Source organism: Pomacea canaliculata, linkage group LG7 (assembly GCF_003073045.1).
Source record: "Pomacea canaliculata isolate SZHN2017 linkage group LG7, ASM307304v1, whole genome shotgun sequence".
Lineage (NCBI taxonomy): Eukaryota > Metazoa > Mollusca > Gastropoda > Architaenioglossa > Ampullariidae > Pomacea > Pomacea canaliculata.
This window is the reverse complement of record NC_037596.1, coordinates 28,444,868-28,467,445: the sequence shown is the minus strand read 5'-3', so window position 1 is coordinate 28,467,445 and position 22,578 is coordinate 28,444,868. Positions and strand designations below refer to the sequence as shown.

At 35.3% G+C, this 22,578-nt stretch overlaps 2 protein-coding genes and 1 long non-coding RNA gene across 3 annotated transcripts; 1 reads left to right on the top strand and 2 right to left on the bottom strand.

Annotated features, from left to right (window-relative positions):
• The first annotated feature begins 176 nt into the window (after nucleotides 1-176).
• LOC112569406 lies at nucleotides 177-1,817 on the top strand. The gene is made up of 3 exons (XR_003100408.1): nucleotides 177-234; nucleotides 1,123-1,290; nucleotides 1,434-1,817. It is a non-coding gene; the product is annotated as an uncharacterized LOC112569406 (long non-coding RNA).
• Nucleotides 1,818-2,653: 836 nt separating this feature from the next.
• Nucleotides 2,654-20,884, bottom strand: LOC112567587 (deleted in malignant brain tumors 1 protein-like). The gene is made up of 26 exons (XM_025244283.1): nucleotides 20,709-20,884; nucleotides 20,289-20,436; nucleotides 19,852-20,023; nucleotides 19,240-19,387; nucleotides 18,856-19,028; nucleotides 18,361-18,514; nucleotides 17,919-18,091; nucleotides 17,475-17,643; nucleotides 17,022-17,194; nucleotides 16,399-16,549; nucleotides 15,872-16,042; nucleotides 11,477-11,649; nucleotides 11,231-11,308; nucleotides 11,038-11,065; nucleotides 10,591-10,763; nucleotides 10,150-10,300; nucleotides 9,767-9,939; nucleotides 9,090-9,104; nucleotides 6,974-7,106; nucleotides 5,999-6,171; nucleotides 5,562-5,715; nucleotides 5,177-5,349; nucleotides 4,449-4,596; nucleotides 4,093-4,259; nucleotides 3,685-3,838; nucleotides 2,654-3,510 (listed from the first exon to the last, which is right to left on the bottom strand). Exons 4-26 carry the CDS (start codon nucleotides 19,377-19,379, stop codon nucleotides 3,339-3,341), a joined length of 3,369 nt encoding a protein of 1,122 aa, XP_025100068.1. The 5' UTR covers nucleotides 19,380-19,387; nucleotides 19,852-20,023; nucleotides 20,289-20,436; nucleotides 20,709-20,884; the 3' UTR covers nucleotides 2,654-3,338.
• On the bottom strand, nucleotides 10,628-12,885 carry LOC112569333 (deleted in malignant brain tumors 1 protein-like). Its single transcript, XM_025247109.1, has 6 exons — nucleotides 12,825-12,885; nucleotides 12,228-12,428; nucleotides 11,836-11,983; nucleotides 11,477-11,649; nucleotides 11,160-11,308; nucleotides 10,628-10,763 (listed from the first exon to the last, which is right to left on the bottom strand). The coding sequence occupies exons 2-5, from the start codon at nucleotides 12,280-12,282 to the stop codon at nucleotides 11,205-11,207; spliced, it is 480 nt and encodes a 159-aa protein (XP_025102894.1). The 5' UTR covers nucleotides 12,283-12,428; nucleotides 12,825-12,885; the 3' UTR covers nucleotides 10,628-10,763; nucleotides 11,160-11,204.
• Nucleotides 20,885-22,578: the final 1,694 nt, after the last annotated feature.

Genomic DNA, 22,578 nt, shown 5'->3' with positions numbered 1-22,578 from the left:
TTAGTATTTTGCTGGTATTAACTTACTTGTAATCTAAGGTTCAGGTAGCGGCCAGCTGTCAATAACAACAAAGTAATTATGTCGGTAAAGATTTATATAACCTAATCTTGTCTTATTGTGTTTTCCACGACAAAGTGTATATTAAGAGAGAGGACACCACTTCCTGTTATTCACGTGCCATACGCTACGACTGGAACACTCCTGATAGTGCTGAGCTGTCTCCTGCTTCAAAGGGTAAATACAAAATAATGCAACATTCATGTAATTAAAAAAATACAAAAATTATTTGAACGATGTGTCTTTTGAAACGTAAGATAAAATGTGTTTTCATAGAACAAAGTTGTGAAGAAACATATTCCAATGATTTTTAATACTTGACACATCTGATATCAGCCTGTTTAACATTAACCCTTCATCTCTTAGATTAACCTTTGTATTTCAACATGAAGATCCTCATCCTGTTTGGTCTTCTTGCTGTTGTGTTTGGACAACAGTCACCTTATTTAAGGTAACATTCAAAACAGTTACTAGTAATGTGATGGGCATGATTTTTATAGTTCTAACCTAAGATTTAGAAAATAAAAAAATATAAATACCAAATTACAAATCAGACTACTCAGTCATATCGCTTATGTTTTTTTGTATTGTTTTACATTTGTAGAAGAATTGGTAGTGTGTAATCATTCAATGATTCGTTTAAATGTTATGCACTATACAAACTGGAATCATTCTAATAGTAAAATTCACCATGACAAAAATATTTAAATTTTCGAAAGCATTTATGAACATTCGACAGTTAAATTCATTTGTCTTAGCTACGACCCAGAAGCTATTCGCCAAGGGTTCATCGCAGCTGACCATAACCACGATGGCAATTTAACGCTTCCTGAGGTTCTCGAAATTTTTAAGAAGAACGATTTTAATTATAAGTCTGAAAAATGTATCTGAACGAGTAATGGTTGAAACAACGCAGCTCGAAAGTAAAAAAAAACAAAACAAGGAGACTCCATATGAGAAAACTTTCTTTTCACACCTTGTGCTTTGTTTACACGGGCCATCATCGGAGCTATAATAACTAGTAATTTTTGAACAGGTCAACTGTGGTCACTTTCTTGGTCACAGGGGATGGTTTTATGAGCTATAGAGAATTCAAAGTTGGTCAACCCAGAAGTACTCCTAAGAACGTCGTCGAAGGACAGTTCAACTACTACGACAGACTGGATGGCGAATTCGATGGCAGAATATCTTTGTCGGTTGCTCTTCGCATGATAAACGTCTTGGACGTAAATAGTAAGTGTAATGAAGCATATTACTTATTTGTGAGGCAGAAATGTATAAAATGCTGTAAAACTTAAGATTTTAAAAATGCTTCAAAACACATTTTTTTGCGTTAACGTATCGATCATCTTTAATTTAATTTTTTTTTTTTGCAGAGGACGGCGTAGTCACACTTAACGAATATCTAAAGGTCTTGCCACATGTAAGGTCTTCATAGATTGTCTTTGTGAATACAATACATAACTGTACGAAGTTTAGAATGATTCAGTCGTTATGTGCTGAGAGTTCGTAAATTAACCTAAACATTGATGATTTACACAAGTGTTGTTTAGAATACTTAAACTCTAGTTTTTCCACATTCCTTTTTTAAAGTATCTATTTTTGTACAACAAACAATAAAACCACTTGATTTTTAATTTAAATATGTCAGGTCTGTTATAAGAATCGGACCAGACAATATAATTAAGTAAATGAAAATAATTCAGATAAATAACGCAATCAAGACGTGAAACAAAACAATAAAATGTTTGTATTGAAAGGTTTATATAATTTAGTTGCCAGCAATTACTGTGCATACTATATTGAATCATGTGTTAAGAAACGTCACTACAGCTAATACTAACAATTAGTAAGTTATGAAATTAGAATTGTGTATTTGGAGACATAATGCATTATAAACAGTGAAAACATAAAGGTGCAATCTCACTTATTTTGCCTTTTTTTTTCAGGTTCTGGACGATATGTCTAAGGAGATAGATGCCATAGCTTTGGTTGGCTGATGGAGCTAATACTTGGAATAGATTATAAATAACTTTTGATTTTGGAGGTATTGTATCTTTTGTATTTTTATGATACAGTAAAACGAGTACTGACACTATGACAATGATGACGATTTCATTCACGTATTTAGACTGTATATACAAAAGTAGTACATCAGACAGACCACTTTACTTGTTGTCTGTAGAGATAATAATTTTTAAGTACTTTTAATGTTAATAAAAGTTTACGTTCAAGGTGTATTCTTTCATCTTAAATAACAAAAGATGTTCTCTTTTTTTCTGTACTGACAGACGATGCTGCTCTGAACTTTTACCTCCATGCCTTCTTGCCGACTTTTAAACAGTTTACAAGAGGCTTCTATAACAAACACTACTGGCCTCAGCCATTTATTATGTCTTTGTAACACACAACGCAGAGAATACGATACTATGACTTCCAGGCGTATGTTTGTAATGTATTAAAGTCATTATAAAGTTTCTGCAAGAAACGATTTGTGTACGAGTCTTGTAAAAAGGGAAACAACTGAGATTAAAGCGTGTGACGATGTTTATGTTCCACAATAATTTTACATCCATAAAATATAATGATTTAAGAAGATGGTTTCACTGTTTATTTTAAACATATTTTACAGTTTTTAAAATCATAGTAAATCTTTCATTATTGTTACCCAGTAGTTTTTAATGGCAAAAAAAAAATAAATTAGCTCCACATAAAGTCAAAAGGCAAAAGCATACACACACATAGTTTTACTAAAAATAAATCCCAGCATTTTTATACAACAATTTATCCCTTTTCCACACTGCATTTCTGTTTTTAATATTTCAAGATGTCAAAGACCTAAGGATAATATAAGGAATCGTCTTTTATCTAACGAAAAAAATATTGCTAGATGTTTTTCCACAACTTTTAAAAAGCACTTTGCTATACTAATTATGTTTGAGGCGATATTTAGACTTAACTAATTACATTTGGCTAGTAACGAGATTTCTCCTGTCTGTCAAATAAGCAGCCTGCTTCTTTCTTTTCCTGAAGTTTTTTTCCACATACAGTAATTTCATTTTCTATGTCTTTATGTAACGCTTATTTCTTTTTTAAGTTTTCATTTTTTAAACCTATCACCGCAGTGACTTCTGCATTCATTGCCATGTTATTATTGTTTGGACTTTGGATTGTAGACTTACTAAACAATTTTTCTAATGTTTAGGTACAGTAAAAGTCTTTAAAAATACAGGAATCTTTATTATTGTTCGTAGATAATTATATGGATACTCCCCTTGCCACTAATTACAGATAACACCGACATCCTCTCTGTGGTTACAGTTGTGAGTGTAGTACCCGCGATGACCACACTGGTCCAGGCTGGTCTCCATTCCATTACAGTTGACGTCGTCAAGCAAAATTCTGCCTTGACCCATCCCGTATGTTGCAGCGCCCATGGCTGTGGCACTTGAACTGATAATCATACACATAATAATTCATGAAACAGAAATATTACTTAAACACTGATATTGTATGAGAATGATTTAACCAGCACACGCACGTGAACACACAGTATCCACGCATACTTCTTAGAAAGGAATAAATATAGTAACTACATATAAAGAGTATGTAGAATATAATCAACACCTGATATAGCCCAGCATCCTGCAGGCCACCTGTGCATCCACGTTTTCAAACTGATCATCACACACTGTGCTCCACGTCCCATTGTACAGGATCTCCAGTCGCCCCGCAAACTGAGTTCCGTTCACTAATCGTGCTTTAAGTTGTCCACCTGCTGCTATCAACAAAACCGACTGAGATAATAAATATATTCTTCTATACTTTCGTTTCTCCCCTATCTCTTAGCAATGACTCTTTTTTAAAAATTTCCATCAAAGTTTCTAAAACTGTGTCTTTTCTCTTATTTCACTTTTTCTTTCTTTCTAAAGTTGTTCTCAATGATCCACTATCAATTGCTTTACAAAAATATTTTTTAAAAAACAACAAATAGTGCCATTTCTAAATGCAAAATATAGTTTAATTTGTAATTACATGTACAGACGACACCGACATCCTCGTTATGGTTACAGTTGTGAGTGTAGTATCCTGTATGAGAACATTGCGCCAAGCTGGACTCAGTCCCTGTACAATTCACGTCGTCAAGTAAAATAGTTCCTTGACCTGCCCCGTATGTAGAACTCACAGCCATGGCACCAGGACTGACAAATACAGAAACACATTCATACATTAAGACACATGGTTTGTTTTGACGAACATGTAATTCATTGTAAATAACAAAAAATGGAAAACACTTGCAAACAATTAAAAAAAAAACACATCAAAGGATGATTAGTTGTAATGTATGTAGCCAAATCGAATAAAGCTGTATAAAAGGAACTGCTAAACACCTGTTGAAACCCAGCATCCTGCAGGCCACCTGTGCATCAGCAGTGTCAAAGTGATCATTGCACACTGTGCTCCACGTCCCGTTGTACAGAATCTCCAGTCGCCCCGCCCATCGAGTGCCGTTCACTAAGCGAGCTGTTAGCTGACCAGCTGTTAAAATAAAAGCTTTTAGATTAATATTGTTAGTACACCGGACATACATAGTTCAGAAGAACTAATCAATTGAAATTGATTAACCTTCGTATTTATTTTTATCTTCTTTTTTTACTGTGCCAAGTAAGCCACTGCGTAAATGATTTTAACAAAGAGAAGAATAAGGTTTCGTTTGGATAAAAGTTTTAAACAGATGTAAGTATGTTAATAAATGCTAATATAAAGAGAGAGCAAGTTACACTATGCTCGTTTCTTTTTGAAAGAAATAAGTACTATATAACAGTTTTGACTTTTTCACTAACGGCTTGCTGACAACAACAAAAAATATCCTTGTAATCTTTCTCGCCATCACACTTTCTTGTTTTTATATTTCCTTTTTTGTTTGTGTATTTGATCTTTTAAGTTGTATTTAATGCTACAGATTTATTATATTTGTAGTGTCTAACTTTTTTTCTTATCGTGTAAAACTGTTATATATGTCATTTAAAATTAAATTAAGCTTAAATGGTAATATATAATAATAATTATGATACAAAAACATAATAGAAACAGAAGACAATAATTTCATGAGGCTTACGAATATTGCAGATGATACCGACGTCCTCGTTATGTTCACAGTTTTGACGGTAGTACCCTGGATGGGTGCAATGATCCAAAGTTGTTTCTGTTCCCACACAGTTGACATCATCCAGCAGAATACTGCCCTGACCCGCGCCGTACATGTCCGGCGACACAGCTACAGCACCAGGGCTGAAAAAAAGATGATAATACTTTAAACATTAAAGCACTTTAAGGTATATTATTATAGAAGTTTGTAAACACTAAAAAATACGATAACTGGAAAAGTGTTCACTTAAAACATGAAAGTACGCACTCACAATCGGACATTTCAGAAATTGTATTTTCATACAGTTATCATGTATCAAAAAATTAAACTCTTAATATTTTGCTTCTATAAACACCTGTGAAAGCCCAGCATCTTGCAGGCCACCTGTGCGTCGACGTTGTCAAAGTGGTCGTCACACACGGTGCTCCACGTCCCGTTGTACAGGATCTCCAGACGCCCCGCCCATGGTGTTCCGCTTACTAACCGAGCTGACAGCTGTGTTCCTGTAGCTATCAATAATAACAACTGTGATAACCAATACATTGACAAATAACTTCCTTTGTTCTTTAAGAAATCGGCACACTAATATTTTTAAAATTATTATAATTATTTTTGTTATAAAAGTGCCTTGTTTCCTTGTCCTTCTTTCCTTTCTTTCTAGTTATAAAAGATTTGATTTGTTTTCAGTGATCGACTCTCGATTGTTTTCTAAAAAAAGCTTCGAGTACACTTTTTTAAAAAATACAAACTGTCCGATTGTAAATACAAACTCTAGTGTGACTACGTACTTACAAGTAGTACAAACGACACCAACATCCTCGTTATGCTGGCAGTTGTGATTGTAGTATCCCTTATGAGAACATTGCGCCAGGCTGGACTCCGTCCCCGTACAGTTCAGGTTGTCAAGTAAAATAGTTCCTTGACCCGCCCCGTACTTTGCAGACCTCACGGCTAATGCATTAGGACTGATAGAGGGACGTAACATATTATTACATTAATACACAATCATTTATAACAACACTGCCATTCCTTGTGGTTCACTAAAAACGGATAACACCTAAATAAAAGTATTGTTTAGTAAAGTACGTCTTTAAGTTAAGGGGAGGTTACATCTTTAGACACACGCACACACGAATGATGGGTGATGTCCCTTTACCAAACTGGCTACAGGGCATTCAGTTCTTTTCTTTTCCATAAAAGTTTTTTTTAACTGCCACATCAGCGCCATCTTGTCGTCGCTTACAATTTTTATGTGTGCATCGGTGGTGTCAACATCAGACTGATTTTTTTTTCTACAATTGCTAAAGGTACTGAAACCACTCCACTAAAAATTGACAGTTGAACATCGTACTAATTCTCAAATACTTTCTAAAGCAAATTTGTTTGTCACCTATCGAACATTTCATGCGATGCAAGGATATAGAAAGCATATGTATTGATAGTGACCAATGAGTAACCAATCTACGTCGACACGCAATAATCATTTGTTTTTAAATCAACATTAATTATGAATATGTCTGTGTTTTTCCTTTTTAAAAAACACGTTAGGTCTGCCTTTGATGGTGGTGTGAATTGCTATATACATTATTATTTTTTTTTAATAATTCCAACAGATTGTAGAATGAATATTCCTTCATGATACATACTTATAATATTGATGCTGTGACACTTCGCTTGTATAAAATGCAAAAATATACATTTAATCTTAATAAACGCAATTTATTTAGCCACACCGATAAGAGCTATATACAAAGAACTGATAAGCACCTATTAAAGCCCAGCATCCTGCAGGCCACCTGTGCATCAGCAGTGTCAAAGACATCATCACACACTGTACTCCACGTCCCGTTGTACAGAATCTCCAGACGACCCGCCCTGTGGGTGCCGTTGACTAAGCGAGCTGTTAACTCTCCGGCTGTTAGAATGATTGCTTTTTAGTTAATTTTGTTATAATGACTGATATACAGAGTTTAAAAACTTTAATCAGTTCAAGGATATTAACCTTTATCATCACCTTGCTTATACCATTTTTAGTTTCTTTAAGTAACTACAGCTTGTTGGTAAAAACAAAAGAATCTCCCTGCAATCGTCCTCACCCTCATAAACCCTTCACGCTTACTTGTTTTTATATTTGTTAATTGTTTCTGTATTTTTAAGTTTGTTTAATGTTACTGATGTAATAATTTTTGTAGTGCCTTCGTGATTCACCCTTTATTGCTACTCAATTATTTTACAATATATATATATGTGTGTATATCTATATATCATTTATGGTAGATAACTTTGATACTAATATAGAATTATTATATGATCCAAAAACAAAAAGAGACAGATGACTATAATTTTAATAGACTTACGAATATTGCAGATGATACCAATGTCCTCGTGGTGTCCACAGTCATGACGGTAGTACCCTATATGGGTGCACTGATCCAAACTGGTTTCTGTTCCCTGACAGTTGACCTCATCAAGCAGAATACTGCCTTGACCCGCGCCGTACATGTTGACAATACAGCCACAGCACCAGGGCTGAAAGAGATATTCTAAGTAGTAAAACAAGTTTAGATATAATAATATTAAAAGTTAATTAAAATTATAAAATAAACGGTTCCTCGACAAGTGCACACTTAAAACTTGCAAGTATGCATGCACGGGGAGCCGCAAACCCACATTGAGGCTGATGAACTTTCTAAAAAGATATTACTTAATATATAGTAATTATAGTATTATGTTGAGATTTATGAATGATATTTCAATACAGTTTTTTTAAACAATAAAATCTTATACTTTGCTATTAGAAACACCTGTTAAAGCCCAGCATCCTGCAGGCCACCTGTGCATCGACGTGTCAAACTGATCATCACACACGGTGCTCCATGTCCCGTTGTACAATATCTCCAGCCGCCCCGCCCACTGAGTTCCGTTTACCAATCGTGCGGTAAGCTGTGGGCCTGATGCTGTCAATAAAACCGACTGCGATAATCAATACCTTCGACAATAATTCTCTTCCTGTTTAAAAATCTCCATATTGACCCAGTAATTTAAAAATTAGTCTTTTCATGATATTGTCTTTTTTCTCTTTTCCTTCTTTCTTTCTTTTTTTACTTTCTTCGTTTTTATTTTGCGGTATAATGTGCCATTTCTTCTCAATGATCGACTAAGACTTAATTTTGCAAAAGCTTCAAGCATTTTTAAAAAAATGCAAACAGTACGATTGTAAGTACAAACTATAGTTAGACTACATACAAATACTACAGACGACACCGACATCCTCGGTATGGTTACAGTTGTGAGTGTAGTATCCACTATGAGAACATTGCGCCAGGCTGGTCTCAGTCCCCGTACAGCCCACGTCGTCAAGCAAAATAGTTCCTTGACCCACCCCGTATACACCACCGTATACGACTAGGGCATCAGGACTGATAGAGATACAAAATACATGAGTACATTAATACACACCTTTTATAACAACGCTCTTATTCCTCGTAGATAATTAAAAACGGAAAACATCTACAGAGAGGTATTGAAACAACTATTTAAGAATAGTGAGGATACCTCTACACACACACACCCACACACGCATAAATTTGCTCAAACTGTAGAGCATTCTTCGGTGCGTGCCTGATACACAGTTTTAAAGTAATAGTGTAACACTTCTTTTGTGTGAAATGCAAAAGTTACATTAAGGCTTAAATAGTTTCAGTTTATGTAGCTATACGGATCAGAGCTAATTCAAAGAATTATACACACCTGTTGAAGCCCAGCATCCTACAGACCACCTGTGCATCAGCAGTGTCAAAGTGGTCGTCACACACTGTACTCCACGTCCCGTTGTACAGAATCTCCAGACGACCCTCCCTGTGGGTGCCGTTGACTAAGCGAACTGCCAGCTGTCCGTCTGTTTGAATAATTTGTAGTTTAATATTATTATAAGAACTGATATACCTTTACACCAATTAACGTTGTAGTTCAAACAAAAGATGAAAGTCTTAAAGCTTTTTATGGATTTTATGTGTCTTTTTCACAGTTTAAGAGTTTCACGTATAATATCTCATAGGCTGGGCTCATCCTTCTGTGACACCACCTCTTGTTTGAGTAATCATGTATTAAAATGTTATAAGTAATTTTTAATAATGTTTGTATGCCAGTGACAGGTATCAGGAAATGCTTAATGTTCATGTTGCATAAAGGGAGTTCAGTCCTTTACAACTAAATCAACTCATATAAGAAGTTAATGTCCTACTTACCTAACGGAGGGCTGGAAAAATACCTCCTTGTAATCGTTCTCACCATCTTAATGCCTCTATGCTTTTTTTTGTTTTTATATTTTCTCATTGGTTTATGCATTCGTTCTTCTAAGTTTCGTTAAATGTTATTGATGTATTATCTTTGTAATGCCTTTGTCATTTAATTGTTCTTTCTACTGTATGTTTCTTACTGTAATTAACTTATATTGATACGATATCAAATGCTGATTAGACCATAAGGCTAATATAGAATTTTTATTATGACCTTTAGGGTTAGAAAAGACACAGAAGACAATAATGTTAAGTGACTTACGAATGTTGCAGACGATACCGACGTCCTCGTGGTGTCCACAGTTGTGACGGTAGTACCCACGATGGGAGCACTGATCCAAGCTGCTTTCTGTTCCCCGACAGTTAACCTCATCAAGCAGAATTCTTTCTTGACCCTCGCCGTACACGTTGGACGACACAGCTACAGCCCCAGGACTGGAAAAAATCACAATGCTTTAAAAATATGTAGGTATACTACTAATAAAGTTTATACAAATCATAAAAATAATTACACGTGGACATTTAAAATTTGCAAGTACGCACGCACGCGCGACCGATAACACACACATTACAGACTGATTAGCGCTCTGAATAACATTAAAATTCAACAAAATATTTAATTCTTAATATTATTATCATTAACACCTGTGAAAGCCGAGCATCCTGCACGCCACCTGTGCATCCACGTTTTCAAAGTGATCATCACACACGGTGCTCCACGTCCCGTTGTACAGGATCTCCAGTCGCCCCGCCCACTGAGTTCCGTTTACTAATCGTGCTTTAAGTTGTGTGCCTTCTGCACTCAATAAATGTCAATTTTTTTCAAAAACCAAATACTTTTGTTTGATATCTTAGCGTCAATTTGGAAAGTCTATTTTTTAAAGCATTCGTTTTTTTTTTTGTTTGTTTTAGATAAACATTTTCTGAATGTTTTTACTTTCCATTTTTTTTATTAAAACCTGTTTCTTTCATTAGTTTTTTGGGGTTTAGACTTAACCCTATTTTAATAGTTTTAAATATATTAAACAAGCTATATCTACACACACTTATTTCTGCACATTAATTTTTTATTAATAAGTCTATTACGTGCATAACAGACGAGACCGACATCCTCGTTATGGTTACAGTTGTGCGTGTAGTATCCTCTGTGAGAACATTGCGCCAGGCTGGTCTCAGTCCCCGTACAATTTACGTCGTCAAGCAAAATATTTCCTCGACCCTTCCCGTAGACAGCAGTGCCCACGACTGCAGCATTCGGACTGATAGAGGGACAAAACATTGATAACATTAATACACACGTTTTTTTCTGTTTTGTTGTTGTTTTTTTGTTTTGTTTGTGTTGTTTTTTTGTTTTTGTTTTTTTTAATTTTTGTTTTGTTTTTTTGTAAATCACTAAACAACGGAGAAGCTCTCATACAGGTACCGTACAGGAACCAGCATTCAAGATTAGGTATGGTCATAGACACTGACGCCCGCACTTTATAATTTCGCACATATTGTAAAGTATTTATCATTAACTACTTGATATCTCACTTTATTGCGGATGCCTGCAACACTTTGCCTGTATCAATTTAAAAAAAATCCCTTTAAAGGATGATAAGTTGTAATTTATGTAGCCAAACCGATCAAAGCTGTGTAAAATAACTGCTGAGTACCTTGTAAAGCCCAGCATCCTGCAGGCCACCTGTGCATCAGCAGTGTCAAAGTGCATCATTGCACACTGTACTCCACGTCCCGTTGTACAGAATCTCCAGGCGACCCGCCCTGTGGGTGCCGTTGACTAAGCGAGCTGTCAGCTGACCAGCTGTTACAAGATTCATTTGCAGTTTAATATTGTTATAATACCTGGCATACAAAGTTCATTAGCAGAACGTGATAATTTTATTAAATTAAATGTTTATAAAACTGCGCTTCTAATATAAAATTTTATTGTGCCTTAAAATGCCAAAGTCCATAATTTAAACACGCTCACGGATATTGCAGATGATACCAACGTCCTCGTGGTGTCCACAGTCATGGCGGTAGTACCCTAGATGGGTGCACTGTTCCAAGTTGCTTTCTGTTCCCTGACAGTTAATATTATCAAGCAGAATACTGCCATGACCCATCCCATACATGTTAGACAACACAGCTACAGCACCAGGGCTGAAAGAAATGATGATATCATTCAAAAATTAACGTACATTAAGGTATACTAATAATAAATCGCTTCATACAAATACCTTTAAATTAAAACTTTATACCCATTTTATATTTTAACAGTTTTAAATCTAACATAAATATATGGCTATAGAAACACAATAACGAAATGTTTTATTGTTACGTGCGCACCTGTAAAATCCCAGCATCCTGCAGGCTACCTCTGCGTCAACGTCTTGAAAGGAATCGTCACACACTGTGCTCCAGGTTCCATTGTACAGAATCTCCAGACGCCCCGCATAGTAAGTCCCGTTGGCTAGGCGGGCAATCAGGTGTCCGTCTAAACAAGCAATGTTAACAGTGTAATAACACATTAGACATGTATTCACATTCTCGATGTAATTATTTTTTATTACTTTTTTTCTTTGCCACTTGATCAAATTTAATTAATTTTATGCAACATTAAAGCAATCAGATCTTCTTTGACTCTTGTCATATTTTACACACCTGCATCAATAATGATAAAATACGTTTGATTATTCTTTGTTTATGTCTTAGAAAAGTAATTAATGAAGTATACTTACTTGCTCCCGAAAACAGTAGGAGAAGCGTCACTGAGACACCAAGGACACATAACATGATGCTTGTTCGTTAAATGCAAAACTGGACGACGGGAAAGTCTATACTGACTGAGGGAACAGAATATTCTGGATATCCTGGGGAAGTGTGTGAACGTCGGGGGTGCTGACACACACTATTATGACGCCCAGTGATCACGTGACTCACTGCACAAGCACACAGGCAAAGAGATTTTAATTCGTATAAATGTTAGCAAGTTTAGGTAAATTTATCCTTCTCGTCTTTTTCAGAAGAATTACCTGTAACTTGAATATTTGAGCTCACATAAACAATCCGAGTCTATCTCATCTCTTTCGCTTTGTACTGTTATTTATTAACAGATGTCTTCTCTCGCTAACCTAGCCATGTGGTAAGCCTGGCAGGCTCTTGTCCAGATGGTGATGTCAATATATTGTAGCAAGTGATTCAATTGTCAAGCAAACGTGAATACAATTTTTATCCGGACATCGTTTTAATGAAACATTCAGGGCTATACCAGGCAAAACTTTGTATATCATGCAGGTAGTTTGCGTATTTAATTTTTACTTTTTGCAGTGACTTACCGTTTGGAGCAGCAGCAGGTCGGCAGGACTACCAAAGCTAGAGTTGGAGTGTGTGTCATTACTAGCTGGATAGACGAAATATATACATGACGAGGTGGGGATACATACTTAATACTGAACATTCAGCTGTTGCCATGTACTTCGTAAAATCACGTTTGACATGTTTATGACACTATAAAATCAAAAAGGTGCAAGAAGATAAAACTCAAAAATCTCCAAAAAAAACATCGATATACAAGTAGACTAGTTTCAAAACCTGCAAACCTGAGACACAATAGTTTTTTTTATTAAACAGTGGTGATTAATTGTTTAAAATAATGCAGCATCAGGTTTTAGTATTTTTAACATTACTTGTGTTGCATATACCTCAAGTATAGAAACATACACAAACATATCATAAAGAATAACAAAAAATATCCCAAAAGCTATGTGGAATGTGCAGTTCGGTTCAAAATATGAGTTATACATGAGAGTCGATGAGAAATTATAAAGGATTTATGGTTTTAGGATTTGTTCAATAAAGATAGAAAAAAAAGTTTCGTTACTATCGTTTCCCTTGAGCATCTCACGTACTTGATGAGAAACTGTGGATAGATGTTATTACAGGCATTACCGTGGACAGACAAAATTTTAGATGTAGCAAACTAGCTGTTGACTAATATAGTGATCATGCTCATAATAATTCTTATTTCATGACAACATTTTTAGCAGGTAATTTCTCGATGTATTTTAGACTGCTCTTTTGTATGTTTCACACGTTTTCTTCTTAAAATGTCTCAAATATTCCATAAGCTCGTTTGCTTTAGTCGCGAGCTTCACATATCAACTTAATTAATGTGCTGATACAGACAGATTTTTTTAATAAATATATTACTTCCCCAACACCCTTCTAGCAAAACATAGACCTGGCGACATACAAAAAATAAAGAAATAACAGCTATAAACACAACATATTCACACCTCTTGCTGTCAATATTTGCAATTTGGTTTGGTGCACTGTCGTTTCAACATTTTCGATAATGCAAATGTTCCCGGTTTGACCCCAAAAGTCGATGTGATGACAGCACTTAAACCTCCATTACCTGTACAGCATAAACTGAGAAATGAAATCTTGAGGCAAATATAAAAATTTGATGACAGCATTAGTCAAAAAAGCTTCTCTCTAGACACTAGACCCAACATTTTCTTTTACATGGCGAAAATACTAGCAGATGTGAAGCAAACTAGCCACCTTACTTCTTTTAAAATTTCCATGGAAACATATTTAATATAACAGGGGTTAGTCATTTAACTTCTATCTTAGCCTAACCATAAGTTTTATAATATAATGCAGTGAAAGCGATTTACTATAACAACTAAGCAATGCAAGAATTTAATATAATTAAAAAAAAATAGGCTACGTAAAGTCAATTTATTTATTGTCATTTACATTCAAAACTTTGTCATTCACTACTTTATATTTACCTAATGTTGTATTAAATACCATACTGCTAATCTAACTGTTTGCTGATTTTCCGCAGAGCGCTCCACTTGTAAAAATCTTTTTCTAGAAAGACAGACAGACATACAGGCAGGCAGACAGGCATGCAGAAAGACAAACCGTAGAACTGCTTAAAATAAAGACACTTATCTACTATTTATTCACTTTTATATGTTTAGTGCTCTTAGCATGTATCCGCAAGAAAAGTAGAGGTTTCTAGACGACTGTTAGTGTAGATACTGTGCTATTAGCTGCAGAACGTGTCCAAAGGGGCATAAACATTATCGAACGCCTACATCTCAGTTGTTGCTTCCCTTTACTTTCATACACAAATGGGTTCATTGCATAAACTGTTAACCACCAAAGTTGATTATCATAGTAATGCTTAGAACAAAGAAAAACAATAACAATACAAGGTAGCTTCACTGTTTATTCCCATCGTACTTAACAGTTTCCGAAAGCATAATTAATGTATCAAAAAAACTATAAAGTAAAAACATCGCAAGAATATGCAAAAACACGAGTGGTAAAAAGAAAAATAGTATCACTAAATATATATAAGAAACATTTTAGTTTATATACAGCTTTAATTAATCTGTCTTTAATTAAATCATATTTTAAAAATACAAAAACTTTAACGATCTCAGGAAAAAAAGCAGAAACAAGCAAAAGCGCACTATTTCAATATTTTAAGATCAGATATGAATTAATTTTGCTATAATAATTACTCTTAGATGTATATCATTTCATCAGTCACTTTTGTGACAATAACGGATAGAAAAGACCTGTTGATATGAGTTTTTGTTTTGTTGATATGCGTAATAAATTGCTTAATGTCATTGCAAAATATAATGCTTTAAAAGTTTTCACCTAAATTGATGTTGTTTCAATTTTATTGTCAAATTAATCTCATTGTTTTCAACTATAGAAATTCAAATTATACTTTCATTGCATTGCTATCCTTCTTATCAACTGTATGCCTGAAGTGTAGGCATAAGACGTAACAACAAGCAGCGTATAGTTCACAAGCAGTTTTTAAACTCTTAGAGGATAATTAATATTAAAACAAGCAAAGACTAAACACTAACACACTTCTATTTCTTTTTTGCACAACTATTATAAAGCACTCCTCTGTACTACGTAAGTTTGAGGTGATATTATTTACTCTTTGTTAAACACATATGACTTATGAGGTGACTGAGTCTGTTTCTACTTACATTATAAGTTCTAACGTATGTAAAATAAGTCACGTGGTTCTTTTTGTCTCTCAAGTGTTTTCACATCCAAGTTTGTTTGTTTTGTTTTTTGTGTTTTTTTTTTATATAGTTTTGCTTTTTTTCGTCTTTGTGTGTATTCAGTCCTTGGTTTCTTAGTTTTATTAATTTTCTCTTTCCATCGTGTCATCTATATACCGTTTCATTATTCATTGATCTATTAGGACATTTGATTCATAGAATTACTTAAAGCGATATTCTAGAATGTTTATGATATGTTTACAAATAATTGTAAAAGGAAAAAGACAACTTTATAATTGTACGCAGCTAATCATAATTAACAAAACTGTCACTAATTGCAGATGATTCCGACATCCTCGAAATGGTTACAGTTGTGATTGTAGTATCCTGCATGAGAACATTGGGCCAGGCTGGTCTCTGTTCCAATACAGTTGACGTCGTCAAGCAAAATATTTCCCTGACCCATCCCGTATCGGGCATACCCCACAGCAGTGGCCCCAACACTGAAAATCATACATAAGACACATTATCAGTAAAAAACGTCTATTTGCTATAACAACAATATTCCACGAAAGTCACATCACTTGGACTCGAACAAACAAACCACAGACACACACAGAGGTAAAATACCTACACAGACTTGTTTACCTACATGTGCTAAGAAAAAGAACTTTACTACCATATTACCTGTACATACAATCGCACGCATACACACATGCGAATAGTTTGCTATTTGAAAAATAATGACTTGTTTTCACCTAATTAATTTCATTTCCTTCTTCTTAAAATTTTGTTGCAATCTATGTAGAGCTAACCGTAGCTAACTAAAAAGAGTTTGACACTAGGAACTGCTAAACACCTGTTAAAGCCCAGCATCCTGCAGGCCACCAGAGCGTCATTGCTGTCAAAGCCATCATCACACACGGTGCTCCACACCCCGTTGTATAGGATCTCCAGACGCCCTGACCTCTGGGTTCCGTTAACTAATCGAGCTGCTAGCAGTGGGATTGCTGTAATCAATGCAGTTTTCCATATTTCCTTCATAATGATAGCTCTTTAATTAAATGCTATTTAACTACAATGTTATTTTTCTCACGACTGTGATAACTGTTTTTTTTCAGAAAATTTTTACGGCTGCATTCATGAACTTTTATTTAGTAGTAAAAAATAAGTTGAAATTTCAACCTTGTCATGTGATGCAGCGTGAGAGTTACAAAAATTAATTTATACACATCTTTTAGTTTGTTCTCTGTTGCACGTTAACTCCTTGTTTTTCATTGTTTGATGCTTTTCTTTCTCTTTTTAACGTGCTATTTTGTTAATTATGTGTATTTTCTTCTTTTTTCCACTCTTTCATTATTCATTTATTGCCAATGATCTGAAATAAATTATTGCAGACCGCTCAAATCATTTTAGTAGAAAGTCCTGTTAACAAAAAGAAAATATATGTTTTTGCAAAACAAAAAACGTCTGAGTGCTTACTTCTTTTACAGACGATACCGACATCCTCGTTATGGTTACAGTTGTGAGTGTAGTATCCTCTATGAGAACATTGCGCCAAGTTGGACTCTCTCCCCGTACAGTTCACGTCGTCAAGCAAAATACTGCCCTGACCCGCCCCGTATGTGGCAGGGCTGACAGCCATGGCACCAGGACTGAAAATAGATACGAAAGAACATCATAAACTGCACACAAGATTCTACAGGATGGCACTAGCAATTTGATATTCAGTTTCAAAATGGAACTCGCATTCTATTTCTTCCAATCTCGCACACACATACTACGGACTCTTTATCCTTCATTTTTCAAAGAAAAACTTATTTTTTGATGAAAGCAAATTTAGCTATACCTCTCAAATTTTGAGAATTCTTATTTTCAAAATCACAAGTATATACAATGGAGAAGTTAATAGCCATACTAAGCAAAGCTCAATACCCATAAAATCCGAGCATCTTGCACGCCACCTGTGCGTCAACATCTCCAAAATCATCATCACACACTGTGTTCCACGTCCCGTTGTACAGAACCTCCAGCCGCCCCGCCCATAATGATCCGTTTACTAATCGTGCTGTTAAGTGTCCGCTTGGTGCTGTCAAAAAATTGTAAATCGAATTAAATCTTTCTTTTATTATCCTCGCACAAATAAAAAGTGATCATTTCTAAAGAAACTGATGTTTACTCTGAGTGTCTTTTTCACTGTTTACCGATGAAAACAATTATTTTATCATATTATCATCATTGGGTTTTTTTCTCGTTTAAATGCATTAACTTGTTCGTCTTTTTCTGTCTTTAGCTTTATTTCTATTTAGATCGGTTCTAATGTGTCCAACATTTATTGCGAGCGCACAAACTTCTATATTTAATCGAAAGGTCCCTTACCAGCACTACAAACGACGCTGACATCCTCGCTATGACGACAGTCATGATTGTAGTATCCGTTATGAGCACATTGTTCCAGTCTGGTCTCCGTTCCATTGCAGTTGACTTCGTCAAGTAGAATACTGCCCTGACCCTCCCCGTATGCTGCATAGCCTATGGCTACGGCATTAGCACTGATAGAAATAAGCATAATTGCTCATTAATTAAGATACAATTTTCTTCTTTCCAGCACTGGAGTTCCATGTTGATTATTAAAATCAAGAACAAACACACCTACTGATGTTTAGTTACTATCTAAAAAATGTTGCTAACAATACATCACTTTAGAATTTAGATATTATTGTAGAAATTAAAGAATAGTTTTTACAAAACCATTCTAACAAAGCTATGGAAAACCATGAAAATATAATAAAAGCTTACGTGCTAGAAACTGATCAAACACCTGTTAAGGCCAAGCATCCTGCAGACCACCTGAGCGTCGTTGCTGTCAAATCTGTCGTCACACACGGTGCTCCACGTCCCGTTGTACAGGATCTCCAGGCGCCCCGCCCACTGACTTCCGTTTACTAAACGAGCAGCTAGCTGTCCACCTGATGCTATTATTAAATGTGTCTATTTAATGGAGTCTTTTTTTTTTTTTTTGTCATCCTTCGTTTACTAAGCTGTACAACTTCGGCAATCATTGTTTTAACCGATACTTTGGTTGTTTTTGACACAGCTAATTACCCACAATTTAGCAGCAAAATTATCTTGCTTATAAGAAAGTTTTTTTAAATATGACTACTCTTTTAAAAAAATTAATGATGCTGAATATATAGCATACTTTCCTATGTATAGAAAAAAAAAACCAGTTAATTTTAGCAATGTTACGAATTATCGAAAAAAACCAAAGTTAATTCTAGAGAATTTTTTTCACACAAAAAATCTGCGTTCTTACATGCAATACAGATGACACCGACATCCTCGCTATGCTGACAGTTGTGGGTGTAGTATCCGCTATGAGAACATTGCGCCAGGCTGGTCTCAGCCCCCCTACAGTTCACGTCGTCAAGCAAAATAGTTCCTTGCCCCGCCCCGTATGCGGCAGAGCTCACGACCATGGCACCGGTACTGATTGAGATACGAGGCAAACTCAAACTTTATACACAAGTTTTTTTCCAGAACAAAACTGGCAATTATTAAAATAAATAACACATAGAGAAATTGGGAACTAATTAAGTCACTTTTTTAGAAAATGCCTGAAGCAACATTGAGTGCATACATTTTATATTTTAACACCAGCAGTTATAAGTTAATAACCAGAGTACGCATCACTCAACACCTGTAAAAGCCGAGCATATTGCAGGCCACCTGTGCGTCAACGTCTCCAAAGAAATCATCACACACTGTGCTCCACGTCCCGTTGTACAGGATCTCCAGGCGCCCCGCCCACTGAGTTCCGTTGACTAAACGAGCTGTCATCTGTCCGGCTGTTAGAATAATTACTCACAAGTTTAAAACATCTGACATAGAGATCTGATAAGCATTAATAACTTTGGAGAGGTTAATTCTTTACTCGTTTTTTCCTATTGCATCAGGAAAATCACTAAGTAACCTGTCATAATAAAGAAAAATACATGTATATATTGTGAGGGGAAAAATCCTGTAGAGATATTTTAAATAATCAAACGCTTTGTTTGACTCTCTAAGATTATAATTATGTATTTCAAATTTATATATATTTATATATTTGGGGGTATGTTCGTATGGGAAAGACAAAGAAATCGATTACGAGGCATTTTAATAAAGTGAAATAAGTAGTTTACAAATAAATGTTTTCGATTAAGACGTTATTGACTGGCTTACTACATGGCTGGTTGTGGAAAACAAAAGTACCTGCCCTATGTGATTTGAGTACATTCTAGTATACATGACACAAGATACTATCGCTTACGGATATTGCATATGACACCAATGTCCTCTTGGTGTTCACAATTGTGACGGTAGTACCCTGGATGTGAGCACTGCTCCAAGCTGGTTTCTGTTCCCCGACAGTTAACATCATCAAGCAGAATACTGCTTCACCCTCGCCGTACATGTTGGACAACACAGCTACAGCACCAGGGCTGAAAGAGTTGATGATACTTCGAATATTGGGACACATTAAGGTGTACTAATAATATAATCTCATACAAATTATTAAATAAACGATTTCAAGACACGTGCAGTCTCAAACACTTACATGTTCGCACGTACGCGAGCACGGTAGGTTTTTTTTTCATGACTATTTTTTTCAGTTATTTGTTTTTTAGTTAAGTAGAATGCGATGGTCAATATATGTCAAATAATAATCAACAATAACAGAAAAAAAGCGTTACTATGCATTAAAACCTGTAAAATCCCAGCATCCTGCAGGCCACCTGTGCGTCAACGTTATCAAAGGAATCATCACAGACGGTGCTCCAGGCTCCATTGTACAGAATCTCCAGGCGCCCCCCATAGTAAGTCCCGTTGACTAAGCGGGCTCTCAGTTGTCCGGCTGTACAAGCAATGTTAACAATGTCATAAACCATCATGCATATATCCATCACCTTCATTTAATACTTCAAAACAATTACTTTTTTTTTACTTGATGATATTTTACTGTTTTAATGCAATAATTAAAACAATCAGCTGCTCTTCGATTTTTCTGCGTTATACACTTCTACATCATGAAACTAAAGATGTTTGCTTTTACTTCTAATATTTAAATATTATAAAAGATTTGTTTTACTAATAGGACGTAATGGAGTATATTAAAAATATACTTACCTGCTCCTGGAAACAAAAGGACAGACAACACGTAGGCACCAATCACATATAACATCATGATGGCTTATCAAATAATAAACCAGACGACAGGAAAGATTGCTCTGAGTGGAGGTACAGAATGTTGTCGTTTATAAACTGCCAGCGCAGAAGGATATCCTGGTGAAGTGTGTGCACGTCGGGTGCGCTGACAGACACTATTATGAAGCCCAGTGATCACGTGACTCTCTAAGTGTACACAGTCACGCAAGTAAAACGATTTTAATCCGGGTGTTAACTTCATCAAGTGTGAGTAAATTTAGCATTCTCGTCTTTCTCAAGAACATTACCATAAAACATATCCTTGTTCAAAGATTTGAACCGATTTATAATTCCTGTTGCCACAACCCTCATGAAAAAAATGTCGTCTCAAGTGTTCAGTGTTATTTTTTTTTTTCTTTGCTTTGAGTTGGTTTGGTTTGGAAGGGGTTCTTTTATACGTTAACGGGTGGTTGTAGGAGTGGGATTGCTAGCATGTATGTGGATATCTACCTACTTTCAAGAACAACAAGAAAGTTTAGTAACTCTATCTTTCTTGTTTTGTGATGTTTAACAACAAAATCGTTTCGACATTTTTTAACTTTAAACGGACAACCCAAACTAGGCCTAAGCAATAATCATACCTTTATTATTGTCATAAATAAAATAACTCAGGCAAATCTATGTCTGAAGAGAATGACCAATAAACCTCAGACCTATGCTGATTCATTGTCAACACTTACTTTGCCGCTTTGAGCCAGAAGTGTGTAGCTGTTCACTGCAGTTACAAACAATACGTTAGTGGAATGTTTTCCTAAGAAAGCGATTACTAGTAATATTAGCTTATGGAATAAGAAGTAAAAAAGATAATGAACCCAGAGGGAAAAAAAAGTGCATTTTTCAATGATCAGCTCTGTGAATGAGACACGTACCCTAAGTCTATATTTGAGTCAGAAAGTTTAGAATATCTCTCACTCATCACATTAAAAACAGGCATGTTATTACTAGATAAAACGTGCTTTTATGAAACAAAAAATTAAAACCTAGAAGAAAGATAATATTTTCAGTTATTTAAACTGAACCAAATGCTTTTTATCACTATCATGATGGATAGTCATTTAATATCTTTACATGAATAAGTTACTTTGTTCAAGTCAGTAAAACAATATACATTAGATATTTTGCATCTTTGTTGGGGAATAGCAATAATAACCTTACTGGATATTCAGACTGGAGTTTGAAAGAAACTAACGATGAGATTAGGAATTGCTATTAAGAGTCAAGTTAGTTTGCAGTTTACTACATTATAAGCTCGGGAGTGACTGCTCCTGTACTTTACACTTACTACTCCAGAGGGTTAATTTAGATAATACTTTGACGACTAAGTTCTTTTTTTCAAAGACGATAGCTACGACGACACACACACGCGTGCAAACAAACAATTCCCTTGCCTTTCTGACTCGAGCTATACGCATCTCCCCAGCAAAAAATCTTGTCTTAGATGACTCGTTATACTCTTCAGGTCACTCTTTTCTCTTTTATCCTTACATGCACTCTTGAACCATAAATTTCATGTAACTTTCCATCTAGAATGTAAGCTCTTTTTTTCAACACCAGCCTTACCTGGCTATAGCTCAGTATCTACCAGTAGGACAGCAATAACATGTTTACAGTTTTGTGACCGATATAGGACACCTTTCATGGGCAATGAAGTAAACGCAATGAAACATTATTTGTTAAACAAGACGCAATTCTAAGGAAGTGTACAATGGGCTAACAAATAAATGATTTCTAAGAGCAGAGAGGTCGTTGCATGATCTGTGCAGTGCTCCTCGTGATCACAATATCCTGTTCA

Excerpts from the sequence above, each read along its gene's own strand:
- LOC112567587 (XM_025244283.1), bottom strand. The coding sequence starts at position 19,379 with ATGACAGCTCGTTTAGTCAACGGAACTCAGTGGGCGGGGCGCCTGGAG. Across the intron at positions 17,195-17,474 it reads AAGATGCTCGGATTTTATGG|TCCTGGTGCCATGGCTGTCA; the intron begins GTATTGAGCTTT and ends ATCTATTTTCAG. Across the intron at positions 10,764-11,037 it reads TTGCAGGCATCCGCAATAAA|TCCGAATGCTGCAGTCGTGG; the intron begins GTGAGATATCAA and ends TCCCTCTATCAG.
- LOC112569333 (XM_025247109.1), bottom strand. The coding sequence starts at position 12,282 with ATGTTATGTGTCCTTGGTGTCTCAGTGACGCTTCTCCTACTGTTTTCG. Across the intron at positions 11,650-11,835 it reads AGGATGCTGGGATTTTACAG|CCCTGGTGCTGTAGCTGTGT; the intron begins GTGCGCACGTAA and ends CATTTCTTTCAG. Across the intron at positions 11,309-11,476 it reads TGGTATCATCTGCAATATCC|CTGGTCAGCTGACAGCTCGC; the intron begins GTGAGCGTGTTT and ends ATCTTGTAACAG.